This window comes from Ailuropoda melanoleuca, chromosome 9, assembly GCF_002007445.2.
Source record: "Ailuropoda melanoleuca isolate Jingjing chromosome 9, ASM200744v2, whole genome shotgun sequence".
In the NCBI taxonomy this organism is placed as follows: Eukaryota; Metazoa; Chordata; class Mammalia; order Carnivora; family Ursidae; genus Ailuropoda; species Ailuropoda melanoleuca.
In genome coordinates, this window is record NC_048226.1 from 92,917,667 (window position 1) to 92,934,961 (window position 17,295).

The following is a 17,295-nucleotide window of genomic DNA, read 5'->3' on the forward strand; positions in this document are numbered from 1 at the left end:
TTCCCTGGTAGTGTGTTGGAGAGTTTTCCTGGTCTAGGGGTGTGAACACGCACTAAAATCTACCAAAGCTCTTGAAAGGAAACAGAAGGAATGCCGAACGCTCCAGAGTCTTCCATGCTATAGCTTTGCAGTTCAACTAGGAACTTTCCTAGCATAGACTTGGGGGCCAGCACCACTCCTGTGGGCTCCTGACTTGGTCATAGCAGCCCATGGCACCTGCTGCCATGACCATGAACCTTCTGGGCCTCATTTTCAGGTTCTGTAAAGCAGAGAGGTGCATGCATGCTTCTTGCTGGCTTGAGGGTGAGAGGAGATCACGTAGGCCCAGAGCCTGACCCTGGGTCCGCTCCCCGCACGGCAGCACTGGGAGAAGCAGCTATGGGAGAGAAGGAAATGCCCAGCAGCCTGAGGCCTGGACATCGCCCTCCCTCTTCACGTGGATTGGGTGCACGGAGGTGGGAGTGGGAGTGGGGGGGGACCCCAAAATGTTGAGGTCTGTGTTTTGTAAGCTGAGAAAAGTAATGGATGTTTTTATGTATCCAGAGAGAGCTTTGACACAGGAGCTGGACCGACCTGTGTGATCTATTCCCCCGAAAGCACAGCCAAGTGGAGGCTTGATTCTTTCCAAATGGAATATAGTGGACAACTCACAAAATGGCTTGATTTCCGATGTTTGGGATCAACTGAGAATATGTTTATTTAAAAGCAATTTTAAATATTAAAAAAAGTAGAAATTAACACATACAGTACTGAAAAACGGTCACATTAAATACATGTGAAATGACAAGCGTACTGATGTCTGGTGGTAACATCCAGATGAGAGTTTGGAACTTGCCTGGTGGCACTACGGATCCTACACGACACGTAGAAGTTCTAGGCAATAAAAAAATAAATAGCAATTGCTGTTCAACAGTAAAATAAGACACAGACTATTTGCAGAATGTAACTTTCCCCTCTAGGGGAAAAAAAGAACTAATTATTTTTTTTTCATAAGGTTCCATACCTTCAAAATACTATATCCTGTACAGAATTGCAGATCGTGGCTCACTGAGTTTAAGAATATCAGATTCACACTCGACCAAGATCACCAAAGGTATTCATACCTAGCTTTCCTATGTTCCACAGTAAGCTGGATTAGAGAGAACTCAAATTCCTCACAGAAAAGAAAAACAAAACCAGTGGAAGAAAAAAAAGGTATTAAAAAATGCGTTTGTGTAAGTTGTAGCAAAAGAAAAAGAACAGACAATGACTCCATGTAATTTTAGACATGTAGGTTTTGAGTTTTTTAGAAAACCAGTTTATTTTGAGAACAGCTGAAAATACTGTAGGCCACAAAAATGAATAGTTCTTTAATGCAACTAAGAATGTGTACTTGAATGAACCAGGTCCCTTCGGACGGTGACTTCCTGTCCTGACACCAGCGCGGCCAGTGAGCCGGGGCTGCAGATGCCCAGCCGCCCGGCACCGGCCCCGGGTGCTCGCCTTCGGTGCGGGGCCCACGGGGCTCACAGGACCACCCCCCGCCCCAGGTGGCAACTGCTTAAAACCACTTTCCAGGAACAGCTGAGAAGTTGTGTTGCAGGTCTGTCATGCAAGGTTTACTTATTAGGTGGTTATTCAAAGTTTTCATAGTACTCACTTAAGCAGAACTAAATGAATATTCACTGAGCACGGAGACTCTGTTAAAGAGGGCTTTTCCTAGGGGTTCGGTGGGGAGTTGTGCTTCTGTGAAATGAACCTTCCTCTCTTACTGCCGAGGTTATCGGCTTAGCAGGATCAGCCTTCTGTGCGGTTGCCAACAGAGCCGTTTATGCAAACGTGATGCCAGAAGGACACAGGGGCCTCGGAATCAAGAGAGCAGCCCCGCTGACCGGGGTGGGCACCCGCTGCGTTCTTTTCAAAGTCCGGACCGATGGCCACGGCTGCGAGCTCATGGGGCTGCCGTTCCAGTGGTCAGATGGACACGGCCTGGACAGGAGGACACGGAGGGAGACTCACAGCGCCATGCGCTGTGGCGTCCGAGCGCCTGGCTGTGAAGTGGCTCGACGGTAACGCGGCTATGGAACATAGCTTAACACTGGCACGCTCGCCTCCGATGGGGGCACACGCAAGAGCACGGAGGGAGGAGAGGCTGGTTTGAGCACCCGGATTCTGTGGCGGGGAAACGGTGTGAAGGGCTGACTTTTAAATTTTGTCATCTTCGTGAAACATCTTTTCACGTGTTTAAACTGATCAAAGACAAAACTAAGAAAATAATTTAAATTGATGTGTTCGGGGCTTTAACACAGGTGAAGAACGCTAATTCAGAAGAGGATATGGAACTTCACACTCTGAGAAAGCCGAATGACTGACTAGAAACAGATATTGTTGCAACCTTATAATTTCTGCTTTAATGGCGATCAAGTTAAAGAATGTACAGTTCCACTTGTCCACACTATTCCTTTATAAAAGGCAGATTCCGGGTAAGCTTCTAAAGGCATGCATAACGTAGAGGCTGATGCTCCCTGGCGGTCCTTGGGGCCGCAAAGTTGAGCTTCATCAGGTGAGTTTTAAGCTTTTGTCAAAATAGTTGTGAAGGATATGTTATTTTTGCATAATGAGGTAATATCTCAGGGGCGGGCACTCCTCACCAGAAGACCGTATACACCCACTTGGCCTCACCTGCACAAGGCTGCGGGGAGCGTAAAATGCCACCAAAGGTGTTGGGTCGCTGAATAGTTTGCCAAAGGAATAACACTTACACTGAACCGAGCACTTCTCTGTAATAAATACCACAGTCGGTTTTTGTAGCTGTAAACTGTGTACACAGATAAACTACAGGCTGGTCTGTCGTGGAGCTCAAAGTTTCACCTGCAAAACAGAACCCACCTCTTCGCTAATGTCGCGTTTTCAGTAACACAATTGAGAATACTGTTTCGTTAGGAACACAGGGTAGTTTTCTGCCTTTCAACGGTCGCTGGAGACCACTCTTATTTGCAGAGCCAGCAGTTCCTAGATGCCTGGTTTTGTCCGTCTGCTGGGAAAACAGTGCTAGATACCCAGGACGGCTCTGGCAGACCAGTAAGGCGCGCCGGGTCCCAAGCCCCCCTAACACCGGCGAGGGCAGAAGCCCACAGGGTATTTACAGCACACACCATGTCCCCTCCTGAGGTGGCCCTTCCGGGAGTCTCTCGTTCTGTAACAGCAGCTATATACACACGTGGGCACGGGGTTACGCGGAGGCAGCAGTCTTGCATGAGGATGTGGACAATCTTAAGGTTCTGCTTTTTGCTAGTCGGACAGGATGTGAACAAAGGACACCGGAAAGACCCCCTTCCTTTCGGGCTGTCCTTCAATATGCCCAATCTGTAGGGAGAAGAGAGAGTCGTCAGGCTGGAGGCAGCTGGCAGCTGCCCAGTGACAAGCCCCGTGGGTCACGGTCCCCATGGACCTGGCCCACAGGCCTGCGGGGAAGTGCACGCTGACCCTCCCCCACTCTTGGGAGACGACATGCAATTGTAACAGAGTAACAACAGGAGGTACAGCCCACTCCGCCCTAGTACGTGTCTCTCACCATGCACACTTGGCCGTCCCGTGAGGGGGTGCTTCCTGGGGTCCTCACCTTATACCCGGAGTGTTCATTCCCGCCCCCCGCCCCCCGACAGGTAGAAGAACCTGGCCTCACACAGGTTACAGACTCCAGGGTCCAAGCTCTTCCCCGGGTGCTCAATGCCTTTCCTGCTGAGCGACCTCAGACAAACGTTGCCAGGCCTCTTGTCTGTAAAATGGGGCTAAAATACCCTTTCCTCTCAGGCCTGTGGTGAGATTACATAAAAAATCACACAGATGGGAAGGGCTGCTCTGGACCAGAACTTGTTCGCTGGTTGCTGTGGGAGGAAGGAGACAGTGAGGGCCTGAGATGGACGGTGGCCTCTGGCAACTCTCCTGTCTGTGCCTGAGCCTGTGACCACAGTCACCCGTGAGAACTTCCCAGTGATCTCAGACCAATACTCAGTGCATTAAAGAGAATCCCACTGCAAGCCTTCAACAGAAAAGGCCAGGACGTACATACTGGCTCCAAATGACAAAAGCAGACAGAGGAGGGTGGCGTTAGGAGCCAAGCCAGACCAGCTCTCATCTCCCTCCATAAAACACCCGCGGGGTCCACGGTGGCTGGAGCAGGAGCTGGGGGGCTAGCCTGGGCTGCCTGATGGATCTACCAGGTCTGTGACCTTGGGCCGCCACCGGGGCTCCTGGGCATGCTTCTCTCATCCTGACGGTGGAACTGACTGCTGGCCGGGCGCACCCACCTCACAGGGCCTTACTCAGTTGGTGTCCTGCACGTGAGTGGGTTTTGTGAAATTGGAAATCACTGGTGGCATGGGCGGCATTGTTTTTATGTGTGGCTCGGCAGATGTGCTGACAGCACAGGGAATCTCCGCCGAGGACCATGCTAGAGGCACCAGTGGAAACCTGCCGCTTACTCCCTCTGGGTCCTCCGCAGTCATCCTTGGTTTCTTAGCAAAGGATCTGATCACCGCCTGCTTGTAATATTAATGCATCACCAAGTGAGCTCTTGGGACATCCTTGTGAGGCGGGGTTACTCCTGTCCCATTTCTGAGCAGGAAACAGACTTTCGGAAAGGACACACCTTAGCTAAGGCCATAGAACGACTCAGTGACTCACGCCGGGGTCCTCAGAGCCCATCTGCTTGTCATGATTCTAACGTGGCTCCCGAGCAGGCTCCATGCCAGGAGCAGGCCCAACCCTAACAGAGGCAGGAAGGGCCATGGGGGCCACCCCCAGCTTGTCCCTCCCCGAGAGAGAGAGGCCTCATCGCTTCCGTCGGGGCGTTTCGGCTTGGGCACCCTGCACATTCAGGGCCAGTAATTCTGTTCTCCCAAGCATCCCTGGCTTCCACTGGCCAGAAGCTCAGAGCACCCCCTTCCGGGTCCTGACAGTCGAAACTCTGACACTGCCAAAGGTCCCCGGAGAGCAAAACTGCCCCTGCCTGAGAGCCGCTGCTTCGGTCCAAGCAGAATCCCTACGGCTGTGATCAAGCATCTGGAGGCGCTCGCTCTCCAGGCCCTGAGGAAGAAAAGTCAAAGGTGTATGCACACCTGTACGTGCGTGTACGTGTGTGTACATGCACGTGTGTTTCTGGGCCCTAGCACGCTCTGCCGGCTCCATCGTGAACCACAGGTCCCTTTCTCGGCAGACAGAACAGGGTCCCCTGGGCTGGTGGGACACAGGCTGCCAAGGAAACAGAATCTCCATGCTGATGCTGGGAAACACTCAGCCAGGAGACACGTAAGGCCACCATTCAGGCTTTGGGCTCAGAGATGCTTCAGAATCTTGACTGCCAGCTCCTAGCTGTGTCACATGCACAGCCTTCCCGAGCTTTCATCTCACATCTGACAAAGCAGGAAATGCCTGCGGCTCACAGGCTGTATGGTCACGAGGGTTAAGCAGAGGCGCACGTTAATTCTCCCGAGCCAGGTTCAAAGCTCGGCGGCTGCGTCTCCAGCATGACCGCAGTGAGAGAAGACAGCCAGCGAGAACGCTGGAGGGTCGGCGAGGCGGCCGGCAGGATGAGGGCCCCGGGGCGCGTCCGAGTACATACCCACCACTCCTGGTCCTCCTCCCCCGTGACGACAATCACTTCCCCCTCCGTGAAGGTGAGCTCATCGTCATTGTCCGCCTGGCAGTCGTAGATGGTCTTCACTCGCCTCACCTTGTTCTTCCCCTTCAAGACAGAAACGGGGCTTTAGTGCAAGAAAAGGGCACACTGACCTTGGGCACTGAGCCTCAGTTGTTCCTCTGTCAAGGGGGAGGCCCGTCCGCCAGGCGCCCAGGTGCTGTGTGCTCCCTCTCTTCCCCGAGCGCGAGGACGGAGCCTGGCATTCAGGAGGGCACACTGCCCATCATTTTCACGGGAAAGCAAACTATGGGTGGGGATCGAAAGCCAGCCTCACCGAAACCCCTGAGGCTCCCTGCCCTCCCCCGCCCCCAAAAGCAGCTTGCAGAGATGACAGCAGAGTCTAAAAATGGTTTTGGGAAACATGATGTAAAGAAAAATGTGCAGCTTCTGCATACTGAATGCACAGCATAAACAAATCTCTCAGTCCCCTCACGCAAAGTACTAAGTCAGCACATGCTGGTTAAACAGGGCGGCGGCCCGGGGTGGGAGGATTCCAGGCAGTTCCCCAAAATGTTCTAATTTGTGATCAGTTTTCACTTGCGCTTTTATCTGTTGGACTTCTGGTTCTTTGCAAACAGGAAGACGGGAATAGAGAAGTCATCTTCTAAAGGAGGTTTCTAGTGCCTAGCTCATTTAGTACTCAGTATTAAAGCAAGCAAGCGGTGTCTCTCCATATTTTGGGTCAAGTGACTTCTCTCTGTGCTCCGGTGTCTCCCTCAGTGCCCCTGCTCCTTTCTGCCGCCCGTCCCGGGGCAGTGCTGGCTGGGGCGACCGCGGCTGTGTAAGGCTTAGTTAGGTGTCTCGGCTCCAAGGCTCGCAGGAGATCCCTGAACATGGGGAGGATTAAACGAGGGCATAAAGCCACTGTCAAGTGCAGAGCATGACCGGGATCTTGCACAAGGCCGTCGGGGGGCCTGGGCTCCCGGGACAGCGCCCTTGTGAAGAGCAAATGCGCCTGCTATACCGAATATGGTGCTCTGCAGCCCGTGCGAGAGTGGGTTTTGTTTTCCTGACCCTTCCTTTAGTGTGGAGGGCCACACTCTATGGCAATGCTGTGTTTATAACGAGCAGGCGCAGGACAGCTGTGTGGAGTTCGGCTCCCTCATTAACTGTGCTCCTCCGCCTGGGAAGCCAGTGCCCCCGCTGGGGTGCAGCCGAGGGCAGGAACAACAGCCACTGAATCCTCCGGGAGCACTTGTCCAAAAAAAAGTTTTTTGGAAAAAAGCATTTTTATATTAAAATAAAACCGGTACATTTTAGAGTAGAAAGCATCTCATGCAAAGGAGGGAATGTGGGATTTCACCTGAATTCTGCCTGTGCTAGTCTCTCAGGGCTTTGCCTTGGCTCCTGGGGGAAAACGCAGTGAGAAAAACTGAGTGGACAATTCTCAGAACCCTGAGAGGGAACCTGTCTTCTAAGAAACCTGACTCTAAGAAAGGAAAAGTGTCATCGTCCCGGCTCTAAGACAAGGTGACCCCTTGCCGAGCGTCTGCCTGGTGCCGCTCCTCGGTCACCGCACTCAACTGCCCCTGAGCTCAGCTGCTGCATGAGCTCCCTTCTGCGCACAAGGGCCCAGAAAAGTAATGGGCTCAGGTCACGCAGCAGAGCCGGTTGAGAAGCCCGCCTGCTGGAGTCCAGCGCCTGCATCCCTAACCACTGGGCTCCGCTCCACCGTGCTGCCGGAACCAGCCAGTGCAGGTGAGCAAGCTTGTGATTTTTCCGTGTTGCTGGAGCACACACCCTCCTGCCGGGTTTCAGAGCGCGGCAGAGGGTTGCAAAAGCCTCAGAATTGGCGTCTACCCACCGTATTGATTTTCCTGGGCAGTGGGACGGGCGTCTCTGGCAGGGTGGGCGTCAGGTCATTGGAGTCTTCAGATGCTTGCTTTTGGACAGCATCTCGGGACTGCACATTTGGGGAGAGATCTGCCGGCTGTGACTTCTGGGTGATGTCGGGGGGCTGCTGGGCCTTGGGGGAGACCTCTCCAGTCTGGGACTTTGCCAGCAGGTCCCCCAGCTGCGGTCTGGGAGGCAGGTCCTTCATCTGCGGCTTGGGAGGTAAGTCTGCCAGCTGGGGTTTGGGCGGCAGGTCGCCCAGCTGTGGCTTGGGGGGTAGTTCTCCTGGCTTCGGTGGCAAATCTCCGATCTGGGGTTTGGGAGCCAGTTCTGTGGGCTTTGGGGGCAGGTCTCCAGGGGGCGGCTTCTGTGGTAACTCTGCCAACTGGGATGACTTCTGGAAGATCTCGGGTGGGATGTTGGCTTTGTCTAGGGAGAGGTGATGGCTGGTTTCTGTTTTCCTTAGTGCCACTGTGGGAAGCAAGCAGAGAGAGGGAGGTCACCGGAGGGGACCCCGAGGCAGGGAAGCGCTGCCCCCTCCTTCGGTCACTGGAGCACCAGTGGAGAGTGTGTGCCCGCTCCAGGGCCAGACCCAGGTGCGCACTGCCCGTTCACAGATCAAAGCTGGAAGCCTGGAAGGCGTCTACATGACCATAAGTGATTTCATGCCTCAGTTACGGAAGAACGGGATGTCCAAACTAACCCAGAATTAAAAAAAACAAAAACAAAAACAAACATGACTAGAATACAAACAGGTTACAGAAAGTTAGAAGTATAGAGTTAGGCTCTCCACAAGCCTACCATCTAATGTAGCCATTTACAGTAATGTGCCGTACTTCCTTCTGGACTCTTCCACATGTTTTCCATAGATAAAACTTTGATCTGCTTTTATCTATACACCACTTTAGCAAGAGTATTTGCCAGGTCAATAAAATTCCTCTAGCAGCAGTATGTAATTTTGTTTTAAAAGATTTTATTTATTCATCTGAGAGAGAGAGAGAGTTAGAGACAGCACAAGTGGGGTAGCAGGCAGAGGGAGAAGCAGACTCCCCACTGAGCAGGGAGCCCGATGTGGGACTCGATCCCAGGACCCCAGGATCACAGTCACCCTAGGACGTGAGCCGAAGGCAGACTCTTAACTGACTGAGCCACCCAGGCGCCCAGCAGTACATCATTTTATTTATTTTTTATTTTTAAAGATTTTATTTATTTATTCGACGGAGATAGAGACAGCCAGCGAGAGAGGGAACACAAGCAGGGGGAGTGGGAGAGGAAGAAGCAGGCTCATAGCGGAGGAGCCTGATGTGGGGCTCGATCCCGTAACGCCGGGATCACGCCCTGAGCCGAAGGCAGACGCTCAACTGCTGTGCCACCCAGGCGCCCCAGTACATCATTTTTAATGTTGCATTCTGTCCCGTTCTGTAGCTGTATCAGAATTTATTATGATTCTCCATGTCTCTAGGATTCCCATACTACATAAGAGGTCAAAGGTCTCCCCCCCGCCCCGAGGGAACCTCTGCTACGTTTTGGTGATACGGCCACATGTTCTGAATCCCATACATGGATTACAGCACATACTTTGTCTACAACTTTGTTTCTTGCCCAAGTAATATGTTTGGGAGAACTTGCTAGGCAGGTCCTCCCGATTCTCTGTACAGTCGTGGCTGTCGTTCTGCACCGCTTGGGGATTCTAGTTTGTGGAACCACTCCCACAGCTGTTTGCACAGCTCTGTCGGGGGGGGCCTAGGGCATTAAGGACACATCTCCAAGTCTGGCTCCACCACGTACTTAACTTGCTGTGTGATCTCAGGTCAATGACACAACCTCCCTGTGCCTCATCTTATTTCTAAAACATGAGTTAATACAGGTAAAGAATTTGCCAACAGGACCTGGCAGGCTCTAAGGATCATATAAGAGTATGACTGCTACTGTCAGGCAGGGTTCTTTGAGGCCAGGATTCGTATTTTTACTTCTCGGAACTCCGGCTCCTGGCATAGAGGCCAAGCATACAGTATGCATCCAGCAAGGACACAGCTGACTAAGGCTCACTGAGTAAGTCACACCAAGAATTTTATTCTAGAAGTATAATATATTCAGAAAGATATTCTTACAAGTTACCAAGAAAGAAAGAAAGAAAGAAAGAAAGAAAGAAAGAAAGAAAGAAAAAGATGGACCCCAGTGCTGCAAACTGTCCCAAGCTGTACTATGAATGCTTCTGCATGTGGCCTGCTTGGCCACGTCCCAGCTCATGGGCTGGCCCTTGAACTTCAGCTGATGTGGCTCAGCTCAAAGAGTTAAAGCAAGCCAGAGTCCTCTTTTGCAAGTCACAAACTGCGTAAAGGAAAGTCTGAGGCAGGCAGTGAAGGGGGAAGCTGGGGGAACTCCCCCGGCAGTGCGGCTGGCCAGCCTTGCTGTGCACCACTTACGGGGGAACAGAAGCTGTAAATGCTGGGCAGACAGAACCTCAACACATTCAAGTCCTGTTCAAGGAACTGATCCCCTAAGAAGGATCAGAGCCAGGAAATAAGATGCTTGTGCCTGAGTGCTCAGCATGGCACCACTCACGGTGGAAAAGGGGCATCCGTGTGGCTGCAATGACAGGGCCTACCTAACACTTCACGGCACCAGACGGCAGAATGCTATGTAGCCGGTAACAGTCATTTGTGATGGAAAATGTTTCTGATGTATTATGTGAAAAAAACACCCCAGCTTAAATCAAAACCTAAAACAAAAAAAGCACAGTAGAAAGGATATATCAAATTGTGTATGTTGGGTGATATGAGATGGTGGGTGGTTTGTATTTTTCTTCTCTTTGTATTTTTTTTTAAAATCTCCTAGAATGAATACATGTGGTTTTACAATAGTTAGAAACTAAATAAGAGAAGAGATTTTCTTCTAGGGAATCTTGCCCAGCCTCTGGTTATTTTATTTCCAAGCTGGTTTTATGTTCTCCCCTCTCCATTTAAAAGTCCTTTCTGAACTGCTTTAACTCTGAAGGGCTGACAAGCAAACTTTCCCCCAAAACTGAACCACAGAGAGGGCACCGCTGGAGCGAGGCCCATTAAGAGCAAGAAAGGATGGGAATTTCCAGCCCAACCCCCACTCCTTGCAAAAACCCGGAAGGTGATGGTGTAGCTGGGGTGCGCAGGCAGGACTGGGCGGAAGGCAAGGGGTTTCGGCTCCTTTGAAAGGCAACAGTACCCAGAGTACAGCCTACTAAAACGCTTTTCCCTCGGCTGTGATCATTCTACTCCTGAGAACGGCTTCGAAGAACATAACTGAAGAAGAGGGGGCAGAAGGAGAAAAAGCCTGCAAACTTTTGGTCCAGATCCCAACCACAGGCGTTGCCAACGGCAGACAGCGGTGTAAGACAGGCCGGACTTGAGCCCTGGCCAGTGGCCTCGTGCAGCGCTTCTCACACAGGACAGATGAACGATCTGGGCTCTGAGCGTGAACAGCTGCAAATTTCACACTAAGAGAGACCATCAGTTGGCATCCACCTCTTGACAGGAGAACACACCACCACCCAAGAAGCAGTTCTGCCAAAGCCTCAGCTTGTGTCTGATGGGATCTCAGGACCCAACTTCCGACTGACAGGAGATGCAGAGGACGCAGACCATGTTTAACAACCGCATGGGGATACAAAATCCAAACGGGAAAAATCTAGAACGAATAACCCAGCTCCTTCAACGTTATGTGTTAGAAAGGGGGAGAGATGCAGGAAGACCTTTAGCCTAAGAAACGTAAAAGGCCAACCAGTCAACTGTCCAGTCAACTGGACCTTACTTCATTCAATCTTGATTTGAACAAACAATTTGCTGAAGAAAAAAAAAAGTTATTTATGGGGCCATCAGAAATGCAAGCTGGGTATTTGAAGGTATTAAGAAATTCGGGATTTTTGAAGATCTGATGAAGCGTCTGAGACGTGGTGATGCTGTGGTGCGTGTAGAAGTGCTATGAGGTCCACATCTGCTACAGACCGACGGGGGGCGGGAAACGGACGGAACAAGCTCAGGTAGGAACTGATCGTTGTGCAGATGGCTGATGAACATCTGGGGGTGAGGTGGAGAGGGCTGCATTACACTGTTCTGTGTTTTACAATATTTTTGTCTATGTTTATCATGGGCAAATTCAAAACCAGTAAAAAGGACAGCAAGAGAAAAGAACTGGAGCAGCATAATGAGGCGGTGGTTGGAGGGAGGAGGTCCGGCTGGGATGCTGGCTTCTGGTGGAACGGCTCAGGGTGAACGGCACTAAAAAGGAGGGGCACGTGAAGGGCGCGATCCCCAAGTCAGGGAGGGGCGGGGCTGGTGCAGAAGCACGGGGTCCATCTGAGGACATGACGGGCCACTTCCTGGGTGCCACAGGCAGGCCAGCAGGGGCACGTAGCAGCGGTGGGGCTCATGTCCTGTCCACCGAGAATGCAGATGCGAAGTCGTTTCGAGGAGAGCAGAGAAGGTGTGAAGGAGAGGAGGGCTAGGGCAGTGGTGAGTCAGGGGATCCTGTAGATGGAGGGTGCCAGGCAGCCTCAGGACCACGTGAGCTCAGCAGTCAGGAAGCAGAGAGGAGTTGCCATCCTGACTCTACTTCTCCAGCACGTGCAGGTGTGTGGAGCCAGCCCAGAGCGGGTCAAGCGAGCAGAATCAGCACGGGAGCGGTGTGGGAGAGGAGGAGGAGTGTTAGGAGAGATGATGCTGGCTCAGGAGGGGACGTGGGACGGTGAGAAAGTGGCTGCGGTCAGGGGTGGGGGCAGTGGGGCTAAGAATTGCTGCGGTTTGGGAGCAAGAAGGGAGCTGGACAGGGAGGTGGAAGGAATCAGTGGTAGCATGCGATCGATGGGGAAAGAGCACAGGGCTAAATCAGGGGCAGATTGTAGACAGGTGGGAACACCTCAAACTGCTCTGGGATCACAACAGCCCTTCGGGTAGAGGGTGAAAGAAGACAATGACTTGTGATTTTAAAGACTCAGTAAATCTGGGGGAAACTCCCTCTGTGTTCCATGGAGAATGAACTGGCAGTCCCCTGGAACTCTGATTGTACTACACAGGAGTCCAGTTTCCCAAAGACCTCGGGAGAGAGCTTTCTACCACGACTCCCTAACTGTGACTTCAGGGGTCAAAGGTCTTCCCGAAATCTACGGAGCACCGCGAGCCCTCTGAGCCTCCGTCTGCACCTAATATGGACCCTCTGGCCTTGCGGGCCTAAGTAAGGGTGGAGAGGATGAACCAAAGCGTCTGTGGGTGTTCTCAGCTCCCAAGCTGGAGGGGCGACAAAGAAGAGGGAGCAGATAAGACAGCGGACATGCTGGTCCTACGGATGAAAAGCTTGATCAGGATTAAGGAAGATTTGTCAAAGAACCGAGTGTCTTTGCTTGGCAGGGAAGCTGCATTTATAGACACTGCTCTCTTGTACTTCTCAGAGCATGAGCATCTCTACTTTGCATGATGGATGCCATCCAGGGAAGGATTTCTGTGCCACAGAAAGCGAGGGGCTTTCTGAAGCATGATCTCTTACAAAACTTCATGAAGCAGGTACTCTTGGCCACCTTTACAGGTGAGGAATCTGAGGCTTTGGGAAGGTTCCGAGTCCCCTGCCCAGGACACACGGTGAGTGAGTGGCAGAGCTGGTACTGGTCCCAGGTCTCACTGCTGTGTTTGCAAGAGGAGAAGGAATAGGTATCCCCAGACCCAGGGATGATAACATATCTTCTAGAAAAGGACTGTGGTTTTTTTTGAAAAGTATGGTGTTTTGCTAATCACAAAAACTCAGTTTATAAATATCTTTCTTTATTGAACAAATATTTATTGGGCACCTACTACATGCCAGGTGCTGCTCTGGGCATCTGGGATCAAGCCATGAACTAAAGAGACAGAGACAGCTGTCCCCTTGGAGGGCACCATGACAGTCTAATCATGTAAACACGAGAAAAACAAATCTTACCTTTCTGAGGTAGTTTAGGAAGAACTCTTGGACCAAGGGCAGTCTTTGCAGAGCCGGTGCTAATTAATAAATAAGAATCATTTAAGATCTCAAAATGCTGTAATATCATTAGTGATCTAATATTCAAGGAAATTATTGAGTTATGCTAAGTGAATTCTCTAAAAACCTTTTCAAAATTTCTTTAACAAAAGATTACAGTCTGTTTTCCACAATTCAAAATTTGCCTGGCTGGGGAGGACCCAGAAAAGAGTGAACAGGCCAACTATGAGAACGATAAGGCCACCACCTCCTCCCCTGGAAACCTGTCCTCAGAGGTGACATCTGAGCACCCGGTGGAGCATGACCCCGGGGGACCACAAGGAAGTCCGTCTCCTCGTGAGATACGATCTCTCACCCTAACTCTTGCCACCTCCACTTCCAGGGGAGGACACCGAAGTCTGGGGAGTTTCAGCAGAGGGTCCCAAGGCTGGCCAGGAGAGGAACTATAAATGGAGATCTCGCTCTGTTCAATGCAGCGGCACCAGAGCAGACAGCTTGGGTCTCGTACCTCCAGGCTCTCCCTGACTTTCCCTCCTCTGGGAGCACTTCCAAAACAAGTAGGGAAGAACACCCAAGTCTCAGGAACAGAAGTCCACCCCGTGGGGTCTGGATAATCCAGTGTTCCTCCCCACGCCCCTGCCACCACCAAAACGCCAGGGCAGTGGGCGGCTCATGTGAGCTGGCATCCACGGTGCTCCTTCAGCAAGAGGCTGGAGTTATTCTCAGAGGACGCCAGGGCCCTACGGCGCCAAGGAGGAACAGCAGCCGAGCACTGGAGTCCTCCGTGCCAAGAGCCCCTCTGAATCTCTCCTCTGTCCTCTTCTATCCTATGATGTCCCAAGAATTGGCTTTCCCCTCTTTCTTTCCCAACTGCATTTAAAGGAAAAGGGAAAGACAAACCAAACAAACAAAACAGAGTCAAAGAAGAAGATAAAACGCACATGCTGTCACCTCCTAACCACTCTCTCCTCAGCTCTCGTGAGAGCCTACTGCCCCTGGGCTATAGACATAACATCCCTGCGAATCTGGAAACAGTGAACCCCTCTGGAGCGTGTTTTTCTCACGTCCGGCCTTGGAATGTTCTCAGGGAAGCACACCGGCCGATTATTGACGTGAGCACGATAGTGATTCCTGACCAAGGCCCTGGGTCAACACTGAACGCCCGTGGGCCTGGGCTGCTTCCTCTGCAAATGAACACGAGGCTGCCGCTGTGTGCATGTGGCTTGATTCTGTGTCAAAAGCATTCTGTGGGCACTCTGCATGTATCAGGCACTCTGCATGTATCAGGCAGTCTGCATGTATCAGGCAGTCTGCATGTATCAGGCAGTCTGCATGTATCAGGCAGTCTGCATGTATCAGGCACTCTCCATGTATCAGGCACTCTCCATGTATCAGGCACTCTCCATGTATCAGACACTCTCCATGTATCAGGCACTCTCCATGTATCAGGCACTCTCCATGTATCAGGCACTCTCCATGTATCAGACACTCTCCCCCTCTGGGAGAAGATCCCAGAACTGCAGTCTGAGTCCCCCAGAGCCAGGTGGAAAGGGGGATGGAGTGGGAATGATGGGCAGGACTCGAGGGCAGGGGACGACAGGACATGGAGTCTGGAGGGCAACCGGGTTGACTCTAGCTCTGACATCTGCCACCACTTAACCTCTCAAGCTCTCAGGGCTGTTCCCTCATCTATACAATGGAGGAAATAGTAATGGGCTTATCTGACAAAGTCGTAAAGACTAAATAGGACAGTGGCATTAAAATAAATGAGGACTTTATTTTGTCTTTGATAAACTCTGGGAAGCAACCCCCGCACACCAGCTGACTCGTCTCCCTGAGGTTTTGGGACTGGAAGTGGCTCTTTGTGTCTTTATCTCAGTTCGGGCCTCTAGAGAAAACTCTGCGTTGGGATTGGATAAAAGTTGCCTACAGAAAATCTTCCAAAGTATCCCATTTCCGTGAAAGGAGGGAAGGAAGAGATGCTGCTTTTAGCCTAGCCTAAGAAAATCTTACAAACTGGGCACTTGGAAAGAGTCCTATTTTTATGTCTGAAAATCTCTGGGCTGTCAAGATTTCCCTGAGGACTTTTCATTCCCAAGTCTGCAAAAAGGAGTCAAGCGGGAAAGTAACAAAGCTACTTAATTAAAAAATTAAAAATACAGCCTCGTTCTGGGAGACTCTGTGACATGAGGGAAGTGAGGCCTGTCCCCACCGGAAACCTGGATGGAGGAGAGAGCCATGCCACCAGACAGGCCGGCCTGCCGACATGCCGGGAGACAGCGGCTTGTCGCGGCCAGTCCCGAGGGACAGGTGTGTGCTGACAGTATATGTTTAGTTTCTCCTCACGATCAGCACCAGCTGGCGGGCCACACTTTGAGTAGACCGCCACCAACACCCATTTCTAGAATTCCAAACAGTGAACTGTGACCCCAGCTGAGGGAGAAATGTGAAGGCGGCTTACCTTGATTGCTGAGACAATCCCTCAAACTTATTTGCAGTCTTACTAGACGATGATGGACCCACATCATTACCTACAGGGAAAATCAGAGGTCAAGTTGCATCTTCAGACAGGGAAATGGAATAAGGGGACTTAGGACTTGGTGGACAGGCACCCCGCTGGCTCCAGAAAGGAACTGGAAAGTCTGGAGCTAGAACAGTATGCATTTGTAACTTCACAACAAAACTAAGCACCAGTTTGGGCTCTCACAGTGTGGTTTTTTTTTTTTTTTTTGCTGTTCAAGGACTATGTCGAAAAGATGAGCAGCCCGCCCCCGGCAAGGCCTATAAGATCATAGGACTTCGGGATGTCCCCTTGGCTCAGGATCTTGTCCTTAGCTTGGGCGCAGGGAAAGAAGAGTAAAACCTCAAATTCAGGAGACCAGCCCTGGGAGCCAGACTCAGAACGCACAACTCACAAACTGTGTGTGTGTGTGTGTGTGTGTGTGTGTGTGTGTGTGTGTGTGTACGCTAAGCTGCAGGGTGGTGATAACTGGCCGTCCGCGGGGCAGGACGCTCAGTCACTCTTGTCCTCATTCACTCAGACGTTAGCACTTATGAAGCACCTACTAGGTGTAAGGCATGGGTGCAGAGCACGGGGCACGAAAGCAAATCAAATGTCCCTGCTCTGCCGAGTTTCTGATCCGGTCTGGGCGATGCACGTGTACAAACTTGACTGCTCATGTGCAACAAGATGAACGGTGAACAGGGTGGGGTGCTGTGAAAAGGAAACAGTGTCAAAACCTCACTGGTAAGAGGAGCAGGAAAGGTCCTCTTTGGGGAACGGGGCACCTGAACAGTTAAGCATTTTCTAATGGGGGGGCAGCAAAACCATATATGTGCTCTTTGTCTGGGAGAATGCAGAAAGACTGGTGAGAATAACTCTCGTGTGACCCATCCCACAGTGGGAGGAGCACAGAGCTCCAAGCTGCCAGGCGCCCAGGAGGAATCCCTGGACCCTGCAGGGGCATGGCTGTCTGTGGGGCTCTAGCTCATGTCCTTGCCCGCCCTTCCAAAGACTGCTGTGCAAAGGCCAGGTGTGCCCCTTCCTCCCCTGCCTAGACACGCACAGGCTCCCCAAAGGGCCGCGGGGAAGGGGCTGGCTGACGAGAATCAGAAAGAGGAGGGCAGGTGCAGAGGACGGGACTGGCCAAAGCATTGAGCTCTGGGCCCTACGTGGTATGCGTGCTCTGTGGTGCTTACGGCTGCCCAAGCACTTCTCCTCATAGCAGGAAGAGCTGGTGTCATCATCCTCATTTTAAAGATGAAGAAACAAGGTTAAGTGTACTGGTGGTTGCAGGTCACAT

General features: G+C 51.6%; 1 protein-coding gene across 8 annotated transcripts in view; it reads right to left on the reverse strand.

Moving 5' to 3' along the window:
- Positions 1-672: 672 nt before the first annotated feature.
- The window catches only part of ASAP1 (ArfGAP with SH3 domain, ankyrin repeat and PH domain 1), a 335,958-nt gene continuing 319,335 nt past the window's right edge, over positions 673-17,295 (reverse strand). For all 8 annotated transcript variants that reach the window (XM_019794951.2, XM_011219411.3, XM_019794950.2 and 5 more), the window contains 5 exons: positions 15,954-16,023; positions 13,454-13,512; positions 7,485-7,984; positions 5,603-5,725; positions 673-3,345 (listed from right to left, as the gene is read on the reverse strand). In XM_019794951.2, coding sequence (XP_019650510.1) covers positions 3,271-3,345; positions 5,603-5,725; positions 7,485-7,984; positions 13,454-13,512; positions 15,954-16,023 — 827 coding nt within the window. In that variant the 3' untranslated portion in view covers positions 673-3,270. The remainder of the gene's footprint in view (positions 3,346-5,602; positions 5,726-7,484; positions 7,985-13,453; positions 13,513-15,953; positions 16,024-17,295) is intronic.